Below are 17,318 nucleotides of genomic sequence, written 5' to 3'. Positions count from 1 at the left end.
CAGATATTTCTTATTTACCTAACACGATGTTGTTTCTTTGACTATTCCGGAGTCAGTCGGGCAGTTTAAGGTGCAGTTTTGGGTTATAGTTTGAGGTTGGGGGTGAGGCGGTTTACAGCTTCAAATGGGGGAGGTGAGGAAGCTGCAGAAGAAGTTGAGACAGATTGAAAATCTGGAAATAAAAATCAGTCTTACCCCAGAGGAGAGATTCAAGGTACAGAAACACTTCATCTGCATTTTCCCCCCTCCCAGTGTGATCCATGTGTAATATGTGTGACTTCTGCAAATCCTGAATAGATTTCCCTAAGGTGTAACAACGGGTCACGACTGCAGCTCTGGCTTTATCACACATTTAGTCTAAATTAAAGACAGTAGAACAAATATGAAACTTCACCAGCCTTCAGAGGAGCAGTGTTGAATATGCAGACACCAGAAACGTCATTTAAGCATTAAATTAAGTCAGACTTGGCTCAATACAGCCAGTGTTGGAATGTAACTAAGTACATTTAAGTAGGCTACATTTACTCAGGTAGCCCACTTGTACTTTACTTGAGTGTTTAAATTTTTTTTTCCTTCCCACTACATTTAGGATGCAAACACTTCACTTTTTACTCCACTAAATGTATTTTATAACTCTAGCTACTTTGGCTCTGATGCAACATCCTCTCACACCATGTCCCACCTACATTAATATCTGATCGGTAACACGTCACAATTAATAGCCTATAAACAATAAAATGGTGTGAATATGAAGTAACTAGTGACTAAAAGTATCAAATAAATGTATTGGAGAAGAAGTATAAAGTAGCAGAAAATGGAAATACTCAAGTAAAGTACCTCAAAGTTGTACTTAAGAACAGTAGTTGAGTACATTGTGCTTTATTTATTTCATCACTGGTTGTTTGAAATGTTGACACAGAGAGTTTCATCGTTACTTGATATGTATATTGGTCCCAGATATCGTTGCTGGCCTATACGTTGTCTGATATGCACCAAAAACTGTTATTTTAGAGATTATAATGCACTGATATCACTTTAGACGCCACAGTTTATTGTTAAATTGTAAAATATCCTGTCTCCATTACATATTATTTGTTAGAAGTGTTTGATGACCACATTTGAGGGATCATTGCAAGAAATGTGTGTATATGGATCGATATATTGATGTTTTTAGTTTGGCGCTTTTACTCCCTTCTATCAGCATCGGCCCCAAAAATCGAGTATTGGTCAGGTTCTGGTGACGAGTTAGATTGTAGTACCACATTTCAAAATTGATTAATTTTATCTGCAGCAAAAAAGAGTGTTGGGTTGCAGCGGTATGAGATTTTCACGGTAAAATGAACTTCTCAGAAAATATCACGGTTTCACACTATCAGTGTATTTCACAATTATTATATTTGTTATTATTAGTTACAATGACCTTTAACTGAATGACAACAGAGGGGTCTCTTATTTAAACAAATGCTTCACTGTAATTTAAAAAAAATATTACGTCCTGACAGACATGAAACTATGCAAATCCATACAGTATGATAATCGTCAACTTTCATATCGCGGTATATCTTGAAAAAGGTATATCGCTGCAAACCTAATACAGTGTACATACATGTAAATATATGTATAATTTATTTTCACTTTTACTTTTGATACTTACTTTTTAACTAATTTAATATCAGATTCTAGAAGTAAGGCTTCGCACACTATAAATAACGGTGTTGATCTCAAAAAGAAGCAAAATATGTAATTAACATGAATTAATTATAATGTTGGAGTGAATGATTTGACAGCTTCTGCCTCAGGAATTTGAGAGATCAGAAGCTTACACTTGCACCGAGTGCATCAGAAAAAAAAATAATGATCAGGAACTTGAGGAGAGACTCGGTATGTAAAAGGGCAGAATCTGAGTTTTGTAAATTATGGCCGTGCCCTACAACAGGGTTGTTTCTTTACTGGGCTGCCCTTACATCCCCTAATTGGAAACTGGAGGATATATGCTCACACTGGTGTCCCACACATGATGGTGAAGGTTACTGGTATAGCAGCCATAATTCATTTCTCTGTGCAAGTTGCATTTTATTCGTTTGAACTTGTAGCGTATGATGAAATAACCCACAACCAACCAGAAACTGATTGTAATACAAAAGCAACACAAAATAAATTCTCTTTTAAGTAATACAACACTTTATTTAATTCATATTTATAATTTTAAAAGCGTATTGCACTTAAAATTTTGTCGACTGGTGGAGGAATAAGTAAGTGCATTTACTTAAAGGTACTGTCCTAAGTGTAACTTTGCAGTATTTAAAATGGAGCATTTCCATTTTATTTGACCACTTTCTTTTAGAGGGACTTGTTGCACTTATTACTTCACTAACAGACACTTTTGAGATCAAAGTTTAACATAGAAAACATATAACACGTTTACAAAGTATGATGTACTCTTACATATTATTATAATATACTGTATATAAGCTCAAAATGAAAATGCTGCTTACAGAGTTACACATTAATAAAAAAAAGTAGTAAAGAAAAGTACTTTTTACTCCGCTGCAATTATTTGACAGTTTTAGTTATTAGTCACTTTGCACAAGACATATGAAGAGCATATGAAATGTGATGATTGGTGATAAATTAAACTACCCAACGGTTTAAAGAGGAACAGCTGAAAATTAAACACCAACTATTTTGATAATTGTTCAAGTCATTGTTATTTTATAGCGACAACACACATTTATACCACACATCGAACAAACAAGCTCAACTCAACCTCAGTATGCTGTTTGTGGTCAACAGAAAGGAAAGATTGTTATATAAATATTCATACACATACATTGTTCAAGTTCATTTTTTATGCATGGGATCTCCTGCTTTTACTTTTATTACTGTAATGTATTTTTAATAATTTTGAGGTTCGAACTGAAAATAATCATCAGTTGCCGTTCTATAAACAATATTTCAGAGCTCCACAACAGCAATATCCTGCTTTTAAATGGATGCATGAGTAATATTAATCTAATGACATAATATATAATAATACAGCAGTCACAGGGGACATTTTTCTTTTAATACTTTAAAATATGTATACTCACATAGAGTATTTTCAGTGTGGTAGTGAGTAACAGATCTTAAGTCGATACTTCTGCCAGAGAAAGATTTTTTTCTAGGGTCAAAATCAAAGTAGCAGATATACAGACTTGTAGTCTTTACTAAGGGTCAAACCCTCCCCAAACATTGGCTTCCTACATTTCCGACAATGTAACTCAGTCCTGTCTTTGTTAGACCGTCCCTGTCCACTAATTTCCCACATATTGTCAAAATTCACATCCCCAGTTTGTGTCCAAAAAATGTAGTCTCGAAGCCCGAGCCGAGATAACTCAGATGAGATCATTATTACATCATCAGGAGTCATTTTACTTAAAAAACAAGCTCCACCAGAGTCACAAAAAACATCATGTAAGTGTTTTTATTATTAAAGAAGTCAACCTTTTATGTGTAAAATGTCGGGAGTGCTTGTTTAACACAGGAAACATCCGCTTAATATGAAGTTAACATACCTAATTCGCTCATTGATGCACGGTTCACAGCTCACAGTCAGACAGGAGCTCTGTGTGTGTTGCCAGTAGCAGTGTAATAAATCAATACAGGCTGAGCGTGTTGGTTGTGCATATAAACAACTTGTGGATTGAGCAGCTTGGTTTACAACCAATCTCGTGCCTTCTTCCCTCTCAGATCTCCAGGAAGGCGGAGCTGCGTTCCAGATTGGCTGAGCTTCAGCTGCAGCTTTCTGGCCCGCAGCAAACTCTGGGGATTGTGGGAGACGGAAAAAAGGAGAAGATGAAAAGACAAGTGTAAGGAAGTGAGGGAGAGGTAGCGGCGAGGGGGGGCCAGATGGAGAGACGCGTAATTCTTCAAAAGCAACAACATTCACTTTGAAGCCTTTGATCTTTTTTGTATGTCTATCCAAACACACTGGAGGTCAAATACTGTCACGCTCGAAGAAAATGGAAACTCTCTTCTGTTCATAATGTCTCATGTAAACATCACTCAGGGATGACATCTACCCATTAAAGCCCCTCGGGGCTCTTAGCACATCACTGAAATCACCATATGCAGATATTAACATCAAAATGAATGAAACATATTCTTTCTGGGATCTTGTTATTAAGAAGTGCTGTTTTTGTTTACGCGGGACTCGGATTGCCTCCACAGGTATGCTCCCTGTCGCAGAGGACGCCGTGTGCTGTTTGCATCTCGATTATTCATTCAGCTCTTGCTTTCTGCACTGGCACAGGGAGGATGCCCCTGAGGCCCTTCCATCACAAACGCCTCCAGCCTCCAAGATCCTTAAGGGAGAAGAGGAGTCCAAAGCTCAAGCAACGCCAGCGCCGGCTGCCAGGCAGAGGGAGAGAGGAGGGGGAGCAGAGATAGGCAGACGTCGGGAAGGGACAGAGCCGGCCAACGTGTCGGATCAGTGCCGAGACGTGGACAACGACCGGCATCTACGGCGGGAAGGTGGGATACTTAAGAAAAGTGGGCGAAGAGATTGTAATTCCAGTTAAAAGTACAACGCAGCGCCCTAATTCATCCAACTTCAGATTATACACGTACGCCCAGAGGAGTCCTAACAAGCTCATGTGGCTGCCAGTATTAAAACCAACAGGCTGCATGTGCTTCCCTGAAGACAGGACCCACGCTTCGCATTAGCACACTAATCCATACTGAAGAACTGTGTAGATTAACAAGCTGGGGCGCTGATGAGGCAACACTGCTAATTGCACAAATCATTTTTTTTTTATTTACAGAAGCTGAATTTACATCCCTCAGAGCGTCTTGGGAGAAGTCAAGGTTTCGCTTGAGGCTGCTCGAGGGTCACAATGACATAGTTACCTGTGTGGTTGCTGTTGACAACCTTGTGGTGTCTGGAAGGTAAAGCGGGAAAGAAGCCCTGATTTGCATAATGGGTGTGCAAAGTGAACACTTCACCTAATTTATCACTTAATATGCTCCGGCTCTCTCCCTCGCTGTCTGACATGTATTTGTTTTTCTTCCTCCGCCCCGACCGCTCGGCGCAAATCTCTTGCGATTTATGTTGAGCGCCTTTTAACTTTGCTTGTTTTCGCCCGCCTTCTCTCACTCACTATAACTCCCTCTTTCAACTCCCCACATCCTCTCTTTCTCACTCCGTCCGTCTTTCTCCTCCAAGCCGAGACACGACGGTGAAGGTATGGCACGTTCCCACGGCGGCCGAGCACAAGAACCTGGGGGGTCACACCGGAGGGGTCACCTGTCTGGCTGCACCTCCCCCTGAGTTCTGCAAGAGGCTGGGTGAGGACACGCGCGCACATTCACACACACAGATCCTTACATGTGGGCCGGCTGCAGTTGAGTAATGCCTGTGTCCTGCGGTCTGGTAATTATAGGAGCGGTTCATCAGATCAAACCCAGTGAGAGATAACCTCAGCAGACACTTTAGAGAGTTCACTGTCTGTCTGAAGCAGGCAGCCTTCCATCACTTGAAATCCACCGGCCTCTCCGGCTCTCCTCCTACACTCCCTCCCCACCTGCTCCACCAACTTAAAATACCAAGTGGAGAAGTGCAGCGCATAAATGATGCAGCTCAGCTCATCGACTAATTTGTTTCTTTTTTTAAAATCACGTCCATTCTCTCTTTGCCTCACTCTCACAATCTGTCTTGTCTTTTTTTTTTCATTTTGTACATCATCACTTATTTACAGCTTCCTCCCAGCTTATTTTTTTTTGTCCTCTCTTCTCTCTCTTTTCTTGATCCCCGCTCCCCCCTGCTCCTCCTCCCCCTCTGTCCTCCCCGCTCTTTTGTCTGTGTCTGCCCTCTCGCCAGCCTGGTCACTGTCTTTGTCCGACAAAGAGAGGTTTATTTTGAGTGGCTCTGCAGACTGCTATGTGAAGATCTGGGCCCTGAGCATTGGTACGTTTAACCACACAAACATGCAAACACACACACACACACACACACACACACACACACACATATACATATATATTAAGGTAGACGGAGCCCCGGGGCTCTGTCTGAGAAACACGGTGTGTGCGCATTGTAATCAATGTATTCCTGTGTGACTGCTGGTCTATGTCCTGTCAATTAAATTAGTATATTCTCGTTACCTCCAGGGCAGTGTGTTAAGTCTATCTACACATTCAACGCTGTGACTGCGCTCTGCTTTGTGCCAGAGGAGGACGGCTACATCATCACTGGGTCAGGTGTGTTTTTGTGTGAAGACATGTGACACAGCGAACACAATAATTGGACTTGGATTTTGTCAGATCGCATTGTATTTGTGTCTGCTTCTGTACATGTATGTGTTCTGGGAATGTGCATGCATATCTGTATGAATGCTTGTGTGAGTGTGTGTGTGTATGTCTTTACTAGAGTCTCACACGGTGGCATCATCTGCCAGGGAGTTAGAAAGTGTAGCGCAGAGTTATCGGGCTGAATCAGGGAGATGGAGGCACACAGTTTAGGCAGTCAGGCTCAGGTGGGTCGACCGTGACCAGCAATAATGACTGCCAGACGCCTGTCAGCACATGTTAACCTCACACTCTGTCGCCCCTGCAGATGGGGGGAAAGTTCAAGCCTGGAGCTGGCACACCTTTGAAAACTGCCAGTCAATCAACGCTCACCAGGAAGCAGTCACATCCGTCCAGGTGGGTGGGTCACTCACCTACCGGCCAAGGATGCTCAAGCTGTTTTTCATGTTCAGCCTATTTTTACACAAAAACACTCTCCGTAGAAGCTGTCTCAAGTACTTTCAGAAGTCTTAATTATTAATTTGTGGAAAAACTTCTCCTCAGGAAATCAAACGGCTGTATTACTTCACTCTTATCCTCACACACGCTTTCCGTGTTTATAGCTTTCAAATGGAAATCAAAGATATTTGTTGAGATGTAAGCTGCGGAGCTCGTCCATCTTTAGAGAGTATACTGTACAAATTATTGTGAGCAAGAAAAAAGATTTTTATGGATGTTGAAATCCAAAGCTGTGCTGCATATGCACATTTTTTCAATTTGCAATCAAAATGTGCCTGAAGCGTTAAAGCGTAGCACATCATTGTCATCCTCTTTGTTGTTTATCATGCAAAGAGCACAATCCATTTATAACCAGCAGCAGCACAGAAACTGTTCACACACTTTTTTTTCCCCATGTACACAAACATATGTACACTCTCTGTGTATCTGTCTATCTCTCTCACACACACATGCACACACACACACACTGGGTAAAGACTCAGATCACCATGACAACCGTGTCTCCTGTGCCCTCCACAGTCTCAGGGTCCGCTGGTGTTCAGCGGCTCGGCCGAGGGAGGGGTGTCTGTGTGGGAGAACCGGTGTTCGGATCGAGACCCTCTAAGGCTGCTGCACCACTGGAGCGGTCAGGTGACGGGCTGTGGAGGGGGGCCGGCTGGGCGTCTGACCCTCAGCCCGCGGGGGGATCGAGTGTTCCTGGCTCACGGTCGAGCTTGGCTCAAGATCCTGCACTGGAGGACAGGTGACCTCTGGAGTGGGATTGACAGACTTTGTGTGGATGCATGTTACTCACATTGCGGGGACCTATTTTCCTTACAGGGACAAAATGCAAGTCCCCATTAGGAAAGCATTAAATTATAGGGGGAAGGCTTGGTTTAAGGTGAAGGTTAAGGTAAGGCAAGTAGTAGTTATGGTTATGGTCTCCAGGAAATTAATGAAAGTCTATGTTAATATCCTCAGAAGCAAAGGAAACACAACTGTTTGTATGTGTGGACGTGAATTACTCACATTGTGGGGACCGGCTTTATTATGTCCTCAAAAGCAAATGAAACACAACTCTGTGTGTGTGTGTGTGTGTGTGTGTGTGTGTGTGTGTGTGTGTGTGTGTGTGTGTGTGTGTGTGGAAGTGTATTACTTATGTTGTGGGGACCGGCTTTCCTTATGGGGACCCCATAACGTAAAGAATTATATTTTAGGACGAAAACTTGGTTTAAGGTTAGGTTTAGGTTAGGTTTAGTGTAGGGGTTAGGATTAGGCAGTCATTATGGTTATAATAAGGGTAAGTGACCAGGAAAGAATGTAAGTCTATGTTAATGTCTTCAAAAGCATGTGTGTGTGTGTGTGTGTGTGTGTGTGTGTGTGTGTGTGTGTGTCTGTGTCTGTGTGTCTGTGTCAGATGGTGAGAGAAAGATTGAATAAAAGAAGGTAGATGTCGGAGCATTTGCATAATCCTCTACCTAACATCTGTCCAATTATCACAGGAGCGATGTCCAGACTGACCAATCACAGCAGCATCACCGGGGTAACAGATTGTGCTCACCAGACAGGAGGCCTCCTAATTGGCTCCTGCTATGATCTGGCGAATGGAGAGAGCTCGCTAAATTGTGAGTCGCAGAGTAAACCATGTGCAGCCACAAGTTACCCGCTCCACTCTGAGAGGGTGAAAGCACAATACAGACTTGAGACAAAATCGAAAGCACTTTGTTTCCCTCTGTTGACCTCCATTTCTCTTCTCCCCCCTCTTCTCCCTCTAGTGTTCTCACTGCCTCAGTGTCGGTACCTGGCCTCTCTGACCTGGCCCGACGCTCCCAGAATCCTCTGCTTTGCGGCGTGGACCACGGGGAGCGGAGACCACCGGTGGGTCACCGGAGGTCGCGACCTCATCGTATGGGAGCAGCTCCCTAGTTCTGGGAAGCAGAGGTGGGCACGATGCATGTCAACGCAACTCAGCTAAAAAGATTTGAGTCTAAACCGCTCAATTATATTTCTCATTTGCATATTTATTCCAAGGTCAACTGCACTGCTAATTCTAAAGCTATACTGGGATTTATAATGCGCTGGTGGATTTAACTGATTTTGACACACACTTCTATTGATATTAGGCGTTTGATGAATTGCTTGGTGTAAATCTTACAGGGGTGACGTCACAGTGAGGAGAGACAGTCGACTGGAGTCCTGCTCGCTGGAGTCTGAGGGGGACTCTGAAGATGACGAGGAGGAGACTGATGGTACACACACAAACTAATGCAATTTCACACCTTTTCATGTAGTCGTTTACTGACGCACACGCTTAATGGGTTACCATGGAATTGATTTCACTATCAGGTTAATTTTAGATGATGCACGTCGTGACGAATCCTCGTGACCTCCTTTGTCAAATTTAGATTGTGAGGATGATGAGGACGAGGGGAGAGCCGGCCGACGTGACAGCGCGGAGGAGGATGGAGGGTCCGGCTCGTGGCTGCGCTGCGTCCTCCAGTGAGAGCCGGCTTTCTCACACCGCGGCCTGAAGAGGAAATGAGAAGGAGGGAGCGCGGTGACAGCGAAGGAGGGGTGCAGGGGAGTGAAGTGTGACAGACTGAGTGTCAGTGTCGAAAGGGGAGAGTGAGTGTGTGTGTCTGTGTGAGCCGTAGGCAGATTGTTTTCTATGTAAATATTATTTCCACATAAAATAAAGCTGTCACACTCTCACCTCTAAATTTGCGTCTGTTGTTTTTTTTCTTCCTTCCAATCTGACCTGCCTCTTCTTCAAACATCAGTTCATCACCCTGCTCTGCCGGTGCAGCCTGTGTAAATGAATGTAAATTAAATTTTATTCCATCTTTATTCCCCTCCCATCCTCCCTTTCTTCCTCCCCCTCTCCTTCCTCTTTGCTGTCTCTGTCCTTTTCTCTCTCTCTCTCTGGGGTGTCCTTGCTGTTTTTGTAAACATAATTGAAGAGTTATTTTTTTCCTCTGCCTCTAAAACGAGCTTATTAATGTCGTCCTCAGTATCATTTCTGTTTGCCTCGTCAAATTCATTTCTTTTCCTTTGCGTCCATTTAATTGAACCCGTTTTAGAAAAAAACACATAATTAGCATTTAAATCTCTTTCCTACAGTCTCTTGCCCTCCCTCCATCACTCTCTCTCTCTCTCTCTCCCCTCTCTTACTCCAGCAGACTCTACATGTCTCCGTCGCCACGGCAACCGATGCTTTTTTTTTTCCTCCTCTCACTCTGTATCTCCCCCTTTCTCCCTGTCTCCCTCTCTCATTCCCTCTCTCCACTGCCAGAGGTAGGCATCATAACTGATATGTGTCGGTGTGTCTGTGTCCGTCTCCTCGGTGTGCTCGTGTGTCTCTCGGAGTGACATTTCTGTGGCATTTAGGCGGCAGCAGCAGCAGCGGCGGCAGCGGCGCGCATAGGAAGTTACCGCTCTGCTCTCAAAGTGCCATATAGAGTCCTGGCTCCGTGCATGACGCCTCTAATGATGATTAATGTGCCGTGCTCAGGTGTGTGCACTGTAAATGTGTGTGACGGACAGACAGACAGCCAGACAGACAGACAGTGAGTGTGCACTCCTGCCTGTGTATGTGTTTACTGTATGGGCATGTGGCGCGTAATTGAGCGTTAAATTTGAAAGCCCAGGGGAGAGTGTGATAGATTTTTTTTCTTTCTTTTTAAAAAGTGACAGAGTTGGCTCCGCTGCTGTCTGTGTTTACATGCTAAAAGAAGAGAGAAAAAGCTGGACCCTCCTCCTCGCTCTCTCCCTCTCTTTTCTCTCTCTTGCCCCTCTGTCCTGTCTTCCAGAGAGAGATGATCGGAGGAGCGGAGTCTCAGTGAACACAGCGAAGCGATGGAGAGATGGTAAGATGGATAGTGTCTGAGGTGAAGGAGGGTTTGTGTGGCGTGCAGATGCATGAAATGTCATTCTGACTGATGGCTGGCATGGGAATCAATGTCTGAGCTGATGAGGTCGCGCAGGGCGCCAGCAGACAATACATTTTCTCAGATAACTTCTCTGTCACTCCACCTCCTCTCATGCTTTCCCCTCCACTTCTCCTCCAGCTCCATCTCTCCTGTCGCACGACTGACCGCCCTCCGCTGCCTCGTTCCCCTCCTCCTGGTTGGTCTGGTGGCGCAGCCCTCCACCTGTAACCGTGACGAGGGCGAGGAGCAGGTGGACGCCCTGCCGGTCCAGGTGTCCGTCACGGCCCAGGTCACACCCACCCCGCTGTGGGCGGTGGACTGGGGTCCCACGCAGCCCGTGGAGGACGAGACCTACCACTTCCTCTCCAGCCAGGAGAACGACCCCCTGCACCAGCATGGGAGCCAGCAGGAGGCCAGCACCGCCACCTCCGAGGACTGGCCTTATTATCCTGACGCGAGCGCGCAGCCCCGAGAGGAGGCACCGCTGGAGTCCAGGAACCGGGAGGGAGTGGAGGACGGAGGGACGGAGGCGGAGGAGAAGGAGCCTGAGGAAGGTGGGCACCGGGAGATGCACAATAAGGATTTCTAAAATAAAGGTGGCCACGAGCTACAGCCCATGTGAACACACGCACACACACAAGTCCTCCAGGGAATGAGCTGTCAGCAGCTGACACTGTGCTGTGTGCAGCCGGCTGTGTCTGTGGCGGGGGATGCCTAATAAAGTTCTCATCACTCTCAGGGAGGAATTGGCCGCTGTCAAATTGCAAGATACAGAGAAGACGTCATCGGATTAGTGTTGTAGTTGGAGGCCTCATCCAATTTCACATCTCAGCTTGCTTCACTCATTTCTTCTGTTGTTCTGGATACAATTAGACATGCTGTGAGATTAGTAAATGTATGTGTGTGTGTGTGTGTGTGTGTGTGTGTGTGTGTGTGTGTGTGTTACAGTGGACCCTCAGTTCTACGTCACCGTGACCATCTCCTCCCTGCTCATCCTGACGGCGGTCGTCATCACAGCCAAACTCTGGTAGGAACCTGAGCTCTCTCCTCTGAAATCTTGTGTGTGAATGTCCACATGAATGTAAACAAAAGAAAGAAAAAAAAAGCTTCTTTGATGAACAAGAGTGTATGATCAGCAGACTTTTCCCTGCATGAGCTGAGACACCTGTCTCACAGCAGGAGGCCACTACTGGTCCTCCTGATTAAAAGACCTGAGGGTTCTTCATAGCGAGTGTTGTGATGATGCAGCCCGGCGTGAGATTTAATACGAGATGCCTCCTTCAATATGGCTTAAATTTGAATTTCTAAATTGGACACTTGGAGACTAAGAGGGTTAAATGAGATGCTTGATTTGAAACCGTCTTACAGATTCCTGCATTGCATTTACTCCGACAAAATTGATTTTTTGGAGAACAACGTGTACCTCATATGAAGCAGGCTTGTATCGAGGTTTAGAAACTTTCCAACTAAGTGGATAAATTGTAAGATATATCTAAGGTGGGGAGATCATTAACAAGATCAGGAATAGAAAACATATTTCTGCTACACAGAATTGAGAAATCAGTGTAATCTTTGATTTTTATCTTGTAAGTTACTGGATAATTCTACATTTTAGAGGCCTTAGTCACCTTTTGGTTGACTTGCTCATAATCTGTAGACATTTCTCAACACAGATAAGTTTTAGGAGTAAAATATGTATTTATTTATTTATTTAGGGCTTTCCATAAGTGTAAAGACATTGGAGTATACCGCGATTTTGAAAAATGGGGCTAAAAGAGTCTAGAATTTGCTATTTTGTGCTGAAAATTGAAGACTTGCCCCCTTTTTACCCACTGACAGAGATACTGGAAGTGAGTCACAGATGGGGGTGCTGAGGGGTCAGTCTATATAATGATGTCATTGTAAATGGTATACAACGTTCATATTTTTTTGTATTAATTTCAATGAAGTTGCAGTTATTAACAACAAAAACAACATTTTGAGAACATTTCGCACTTCAGCAGATGGCAGACTTGAACACCAATGTGCTGTAGGTCAAAGCAGCCACAGCTACACACAAGAAGATGAAAAGAGAGAAATTTGCCAGACTCCCTGACAAAATCGCTCAATTTTGTGAGTTGTTGAGCTAGGAGGAACGTTATAGACGTTGTGAAATGCTGTCTATGAGCAATTCTGAATTAATAGGGCCTTCTAATAAATTCGGCATATGTTACACATGAAGTTGATGGTTTTTAAAATGCCTTGTTATTTGGTCATGTAGCCCCCTCAGCACCCTTACTTCCTGTGCCCATGCCCACTGCTGGGTCAAGATGAAAATGTGTGGATTTGTATGGAAAGAAGCCAGATGTGTGGGTTTTAGTGAAAATAAGACCTTGATAGCTGCAGATGTGTTTGCACGTGCACGCTGATCAGTCTGTCTTGTTCATGTCCTTGCTGTCCGTGATTACGTAATGTGTCTGTATTATCCCCCTTTAAAGTGAGAGCTGCTGAGTAATTGCTTACTAATGACTTTTATTAACAACACTTCTGTTCCTAAAAGTCACAGTTGGCGCAGATGTGTCATTTAGTGCCCAATAATTAAACATTCCCTGTAACCAATAGGCAGGCGGAAGAGAAACATGGCTTCACTGGTGTCAGTATGCTTTAACAGCTCGGCGGCCATTAAACAACTCACTGCATGTAAACACAGGGTGGGGGTCTGTACATGTTTCAGGCCTTGTAGGCAGTGTTAGCTGCACACTTGGCCATTAGCTGGGAATGGGGAGCCATCTACGTGATGTAGTGGAGCACTTCCACGCTTTGCTGATCAAACCAATAACACCTAGTTTATTTGACCGCTGGGACACAAACCCCTTCCTCTCTCTGTGCGTCTCACACTCTCACTTTTCACTTTTTTTCTCACTCATTTATACTTTTACTCTCCTCCTCCTCCTTTATGTAATTCCCTTATCTGCTCATCTTTCCCACATTTCTGTTGTATCATTTTTAATTCCATCGCCTGGATCTGTGCAATTTGTTCTCCCCTTTTCATACTCTTTTAATCTCAGTTTTGCTCCCACACTCTTACATTATCCCCCCTTCCCTCCCTCCCACTCGGGCCTCCATCCCCTTCGCCTCCCAGGGATTTTTCTTCCCTCTGAATACCTGTGCTCCCCCCCTTCTTCTTTCAGTTTCTTACTTCCAGTTATCGCCGTTGCCTTGCTCTAAGGCTGCCTGTCTTTGCACAGCTGGTACTCCCCTTATCTCCCTCACCAGTCTCCTATCTCTCCCAGCACCGCCAGTCCGGCTGCAGATCCACAGATAATCCTCCAGCTTGCTGTGAGCTGATACACGATAAACCCTTTTCTCTCTGTTCCTGAGACTGGCCTTGGCTCTTGTTTGGGGAACTTACTTCGCCGACCCCCGCTGTGGAGGAAAACCCATCAGAAGTGGCCTTACAAAAGTGAGATTTGCAGGGAGTCAGACTGGAGACATGGCAGCAGCCCCTCTCTATAGACTGGCTCGTGCTTCAGTGTCATAAATGTGTAAATAACGCCATGTGTTAGATGGAGAATGTGCCGCGGAATGAACGGGAGGGGGGTACAGATGGACTGAAATGATAGCCTATAGTGGAAATTGGCCAGCGTCCAGTTCATTATGATTATAGAAGAGAGGCATATGTGCTCAGTGATTTTCCGGGCCCTGAAATCGTCAGTGTGGCTAATGTAGTCAAGCGTGACGGTGTTTGTGTGTAGCTGTGTGTGTGCACACGGAGAGAGAGGAGTCAGTGAGGAGAGGACAGGTGTTACCGGGGCTACAGGATGGCTTTTATGGCTGCGAGAACAGCTTTGTTGTGCCACTAAGTATTCTTAAGAGCCTGAACCTGTGACTCTCCACTGTGTCGTCACCTTAACCCGCCATCCTTCCTGAAGTAATGGCGTCACCCCTCTGTCCATCTCTTCGTCTTGTTGCATCCTTCCCACCTCTCTCCCCTCCTGGCTCCCTCCCTCAGTGCCTGTCTCCTTCCCCATTTCTCGCTCTGCCTCCCTCTCCCCTCTGACAGCGTTTTAATGAGTCCGATGAGTGCACTAATTCTCTCTCACAGTGGCAGTGTAATGTGTTCGCTGATGCTAAATGGCTCGCCTGTTCTTGATGCTCTCTGACTTTGTTTCTCTGCCTCTCCCTCCTCTGTCTTTCCTCTTTATTCTGCCTTTTCTCCCCTTATCTCTTTCTCTGTCCATCTCCCTTCATTTCAACCTCTCCCTCCATCACTTCTTGTTCTCTGTCTCTCCCTCGCTCACCTTCTTTTACTTCAACTTTCTTTGTGTTCTTTCATCTCTGTTTCTATTCCTGTCCCTCTTCTTCTTTGGCTCTTTTATCTTCAATTCCCATCTTCTTCTATTCCCACATCTTTCTTTTTCCTCCTGTCTGTCTCCTCTTTTCTTCACTCTCCATCGTCATCTATTCTTTCGGCCTCTCTTTCTTGTCTCCCCACCCTCTCCTCTGTCTGTGCCACTATCCCTCTCTCCCAGTTACGATCGCAGCTGTTCCCAGCATCCGCCCCCGCTTTCCCGTGGCGTGGCTCCCCCTCTCTCCCTCGCGCTCCCTCGCTCCCTCGCTTCGGAGGACAGCCGGCAGACGTTGCACAGCACCTCCTCCTCCTTCACCGACAGGGAGAGGTAATGAGTCGCCTCGCCAACTCTGTGCACTCTGAGTGTGCGTGTCTGTGAGTCTCCTTGCACCTCTGGAGTCAAGTTTGACTCTTTGTGTGTGCGTGAGTGTGAGTCTGTGAAGCAGCCTTATATTACCTCTTTAACGTGCATTGTGATGATGTACATGGAGTATAATTGGACCTTAGTGTTATTCTCTGTGGAGTATTCAGGGCCTCAGTGTTGCTGCGGCTGTAAGATGTATCAGTGTTTTAAACTCCCTCTCCAGATGAGTCATCACGGGCCTGTGAAAAGGCGCCCAGCCGCCGCCGTCCATGAAATGATGCTTTTATTTGAGGGTATTTAAAGTTAATCTCAATCAGGATAATTATAGTGCTGTACTCCTGTGCTCCCTCTCACTTCCTCCCTCCCATCAGCTTTTCCTCCACCTTCCTCCTCTTCCTCCTTCTCTTCCGTCCCCCCACCCCACCCCCTCGCCGCCCTCTCAGTCCCCTGTGATGCAGCTTTCCGTTTGCATGTACGCCACTTTTCCAGCTTCGGGCCTCCCTGTTCCACTTCTCTTCTCCTTCTCTGTCCTTCCTTCCATCATCAGCTTCCCAAAACACCCCTCCCCTCCTCCTTTCTCCCCCCCCCCCCCCTTCTCTCAGTCTCACTCTTCTTCTCTGTGTCTCTTGCTGTGTCAGGATCCCAGTTGTGAACCTCTGAGGTGACTGATTTTCCACATGGTAAACATTTCTACGGGGCCTGAGGAGCAACATCAACATGACCAGAGGGTGTGCCCGCGGCACCGCTTTATTTTCTCTGAAACTGTGAAATGAATTCAGGGATCCCAGGTATCCAGCCATCACAAAACTCCTCGGCTCCCCTGAGGTCTGAAAAAACCCAAACTCATCTCCCCCGCTGCTCCCTCCTTCCTTCCGTCCTTCCTCTGTGCTCGGTGTAAATTTCTTTTATGTGGCTCTGCGTCACTGTAACCTGCTCCCTGTTCTCCATCCCCTGTATGGCCCCAAGCTGTGCCAAGCTACCCAACAGCTCTGCGTTTCGACCTGCCTTGACTAACTCACAAACAAGCAGTTTAACAGCCGTGTAACATCCCATTACCCCTGAAATGCCCTACCTGTGCTTCCACAACAACACGGGAAGCTGCTCAGTGTTAATTCTAATCCAGCAGGCTGTTTGTGACACTCGCATTCAGTTCAGTTCAGCACACTCGTATCTGGTTTGCAAATGGTTAAAAGCCATTCTCAGCATCTCCAAACACTGAACGGGGTATTTTACAAAGCTGTTTGGCACGGCTTTAGCCAACAGGCAATGTGTTTAACATGTCACGCTCCAAAAACTGCTGTTTATTCCCCGCTTTGGGCGCCTGAAATGCAAATAGTGTGGCTTTTTTCCTCTGCAGTGTGTAGAGGAGTCTGTTTTGTTTCGCTTTTTCCTCATGATTTGTTCTCTTAATTATCTGGCTTACGTTCACCTCTTTGTTGAGCCTCTACGAGCAGCCTTTGTTCCTGCTGGACTGTGTCGAGGTGTGTTAAGCATAGAGTACTTCCAGCCGTGGAGATAAAATAAAATATTCAGAGTGGGGACGGATAGAAGAGGCATTCCTGTTTAAAATCAATGATTCCCAAAGGTTTTGGATGGTGCAGAGCAAAGACAGATTATGTCATCATGGAAATGAGCATCTGTGAACTATACGCGTGATCAAAGGACTCATGTTACCACGACAAGGAATCTTTTTCCACCTGACAGCCAAGTATCTCAATCTGGAAAACAAAACCTCCACCATCTCCCTTCATATCATTATCAAGCCACTGTATATCAGCTGTCTTGGGTGCACCAAAGGAAAGTAGCACATCAAGGGAGCATCATTTTCTGTCTCTACAATCAATCTGCATGTATACAGTAAGAAAACCTGTGAGAGTTGCTTCAAATCTATTATTTATAAATGTCTATTTTATCTATCAGTGAGTGATAGCTT

At 45.2% G+C, this 17,318-nt stretch overlaps 2 protein-coding genes across 2 annotated transcripts; both read left to right on the top strand.

Moving 5' to 3' along the window:
- On the top strand, nucleotides 1-9,482 carry LOC141012409 (telomerase protein component 1). The gene is made up of 13 exons (XM_073485882.1): nucleotides 1-214; nucleotides 3,730-3,848; nucleotides 4,292-4,512; nucleotides 4,803-4,926; nucleotides 5,204-5,325; nucleotides 5,858-5,944; nucleotides 6,148-6,237; nucleotides 6,593-6,681; nucleotides 7,303-7,525; nucleotides 8,265-8,387; nucleotides 8,538-8,703; nucleotides 8,920-9,011; nucleotides 9,168-9,482. Exons 1-13 carry the CDS (start codon nucleotides 125-127, stop codon nucleotides 9,263-9,265), a joined length of 1,644 nt encoding a protein of 547 aa, XP_073341983.1. The 5' UTR covers nucleotides 1-124; the 3' UTR covers nucleotides 9,266-9,482.
- A 1,135-nt stretch (nucleotides 9,483-10,617) lies between these two features.
- On the top strand, nucleotides 10,618-15,353 carry pianp (PILR alpha associated neural protein). The gene is made up of 4 exons (XM_073484635.1): nucleotides 10,618-10,628; nucleotides 10,830-11,245; nucleotides 11,640-11,718; nucleotides 15,203-15,353. Exons 1-4 carry the CDS (start codon nucleotides 10,618-10,620, stop codon nucleotides 15,351-15,353), a joined length of 657 nt encoding a protein of 218 aa, XP_073340736.1.
- The last annotated feature ends 1,965 nt before the right edge of the window (nucleotides 15,354-17,318 follow it).

Source organism: Pagrus major, chromosome 17 (assembly GCF_040436345.1).
Source record: "Pagrus major chromosome 17, Pma_NU_1.0".
Lineage (NCBI taxonomy): Eukaryota > Metazoa > Chordata > Actinopteri > Spariformes > Sparidae > Pagrus > Pagrus major.
Note: the sequence above shows the minus strand (reverse complement) of the source record. Positions and strands in the feature narration are given on the sequence as shown.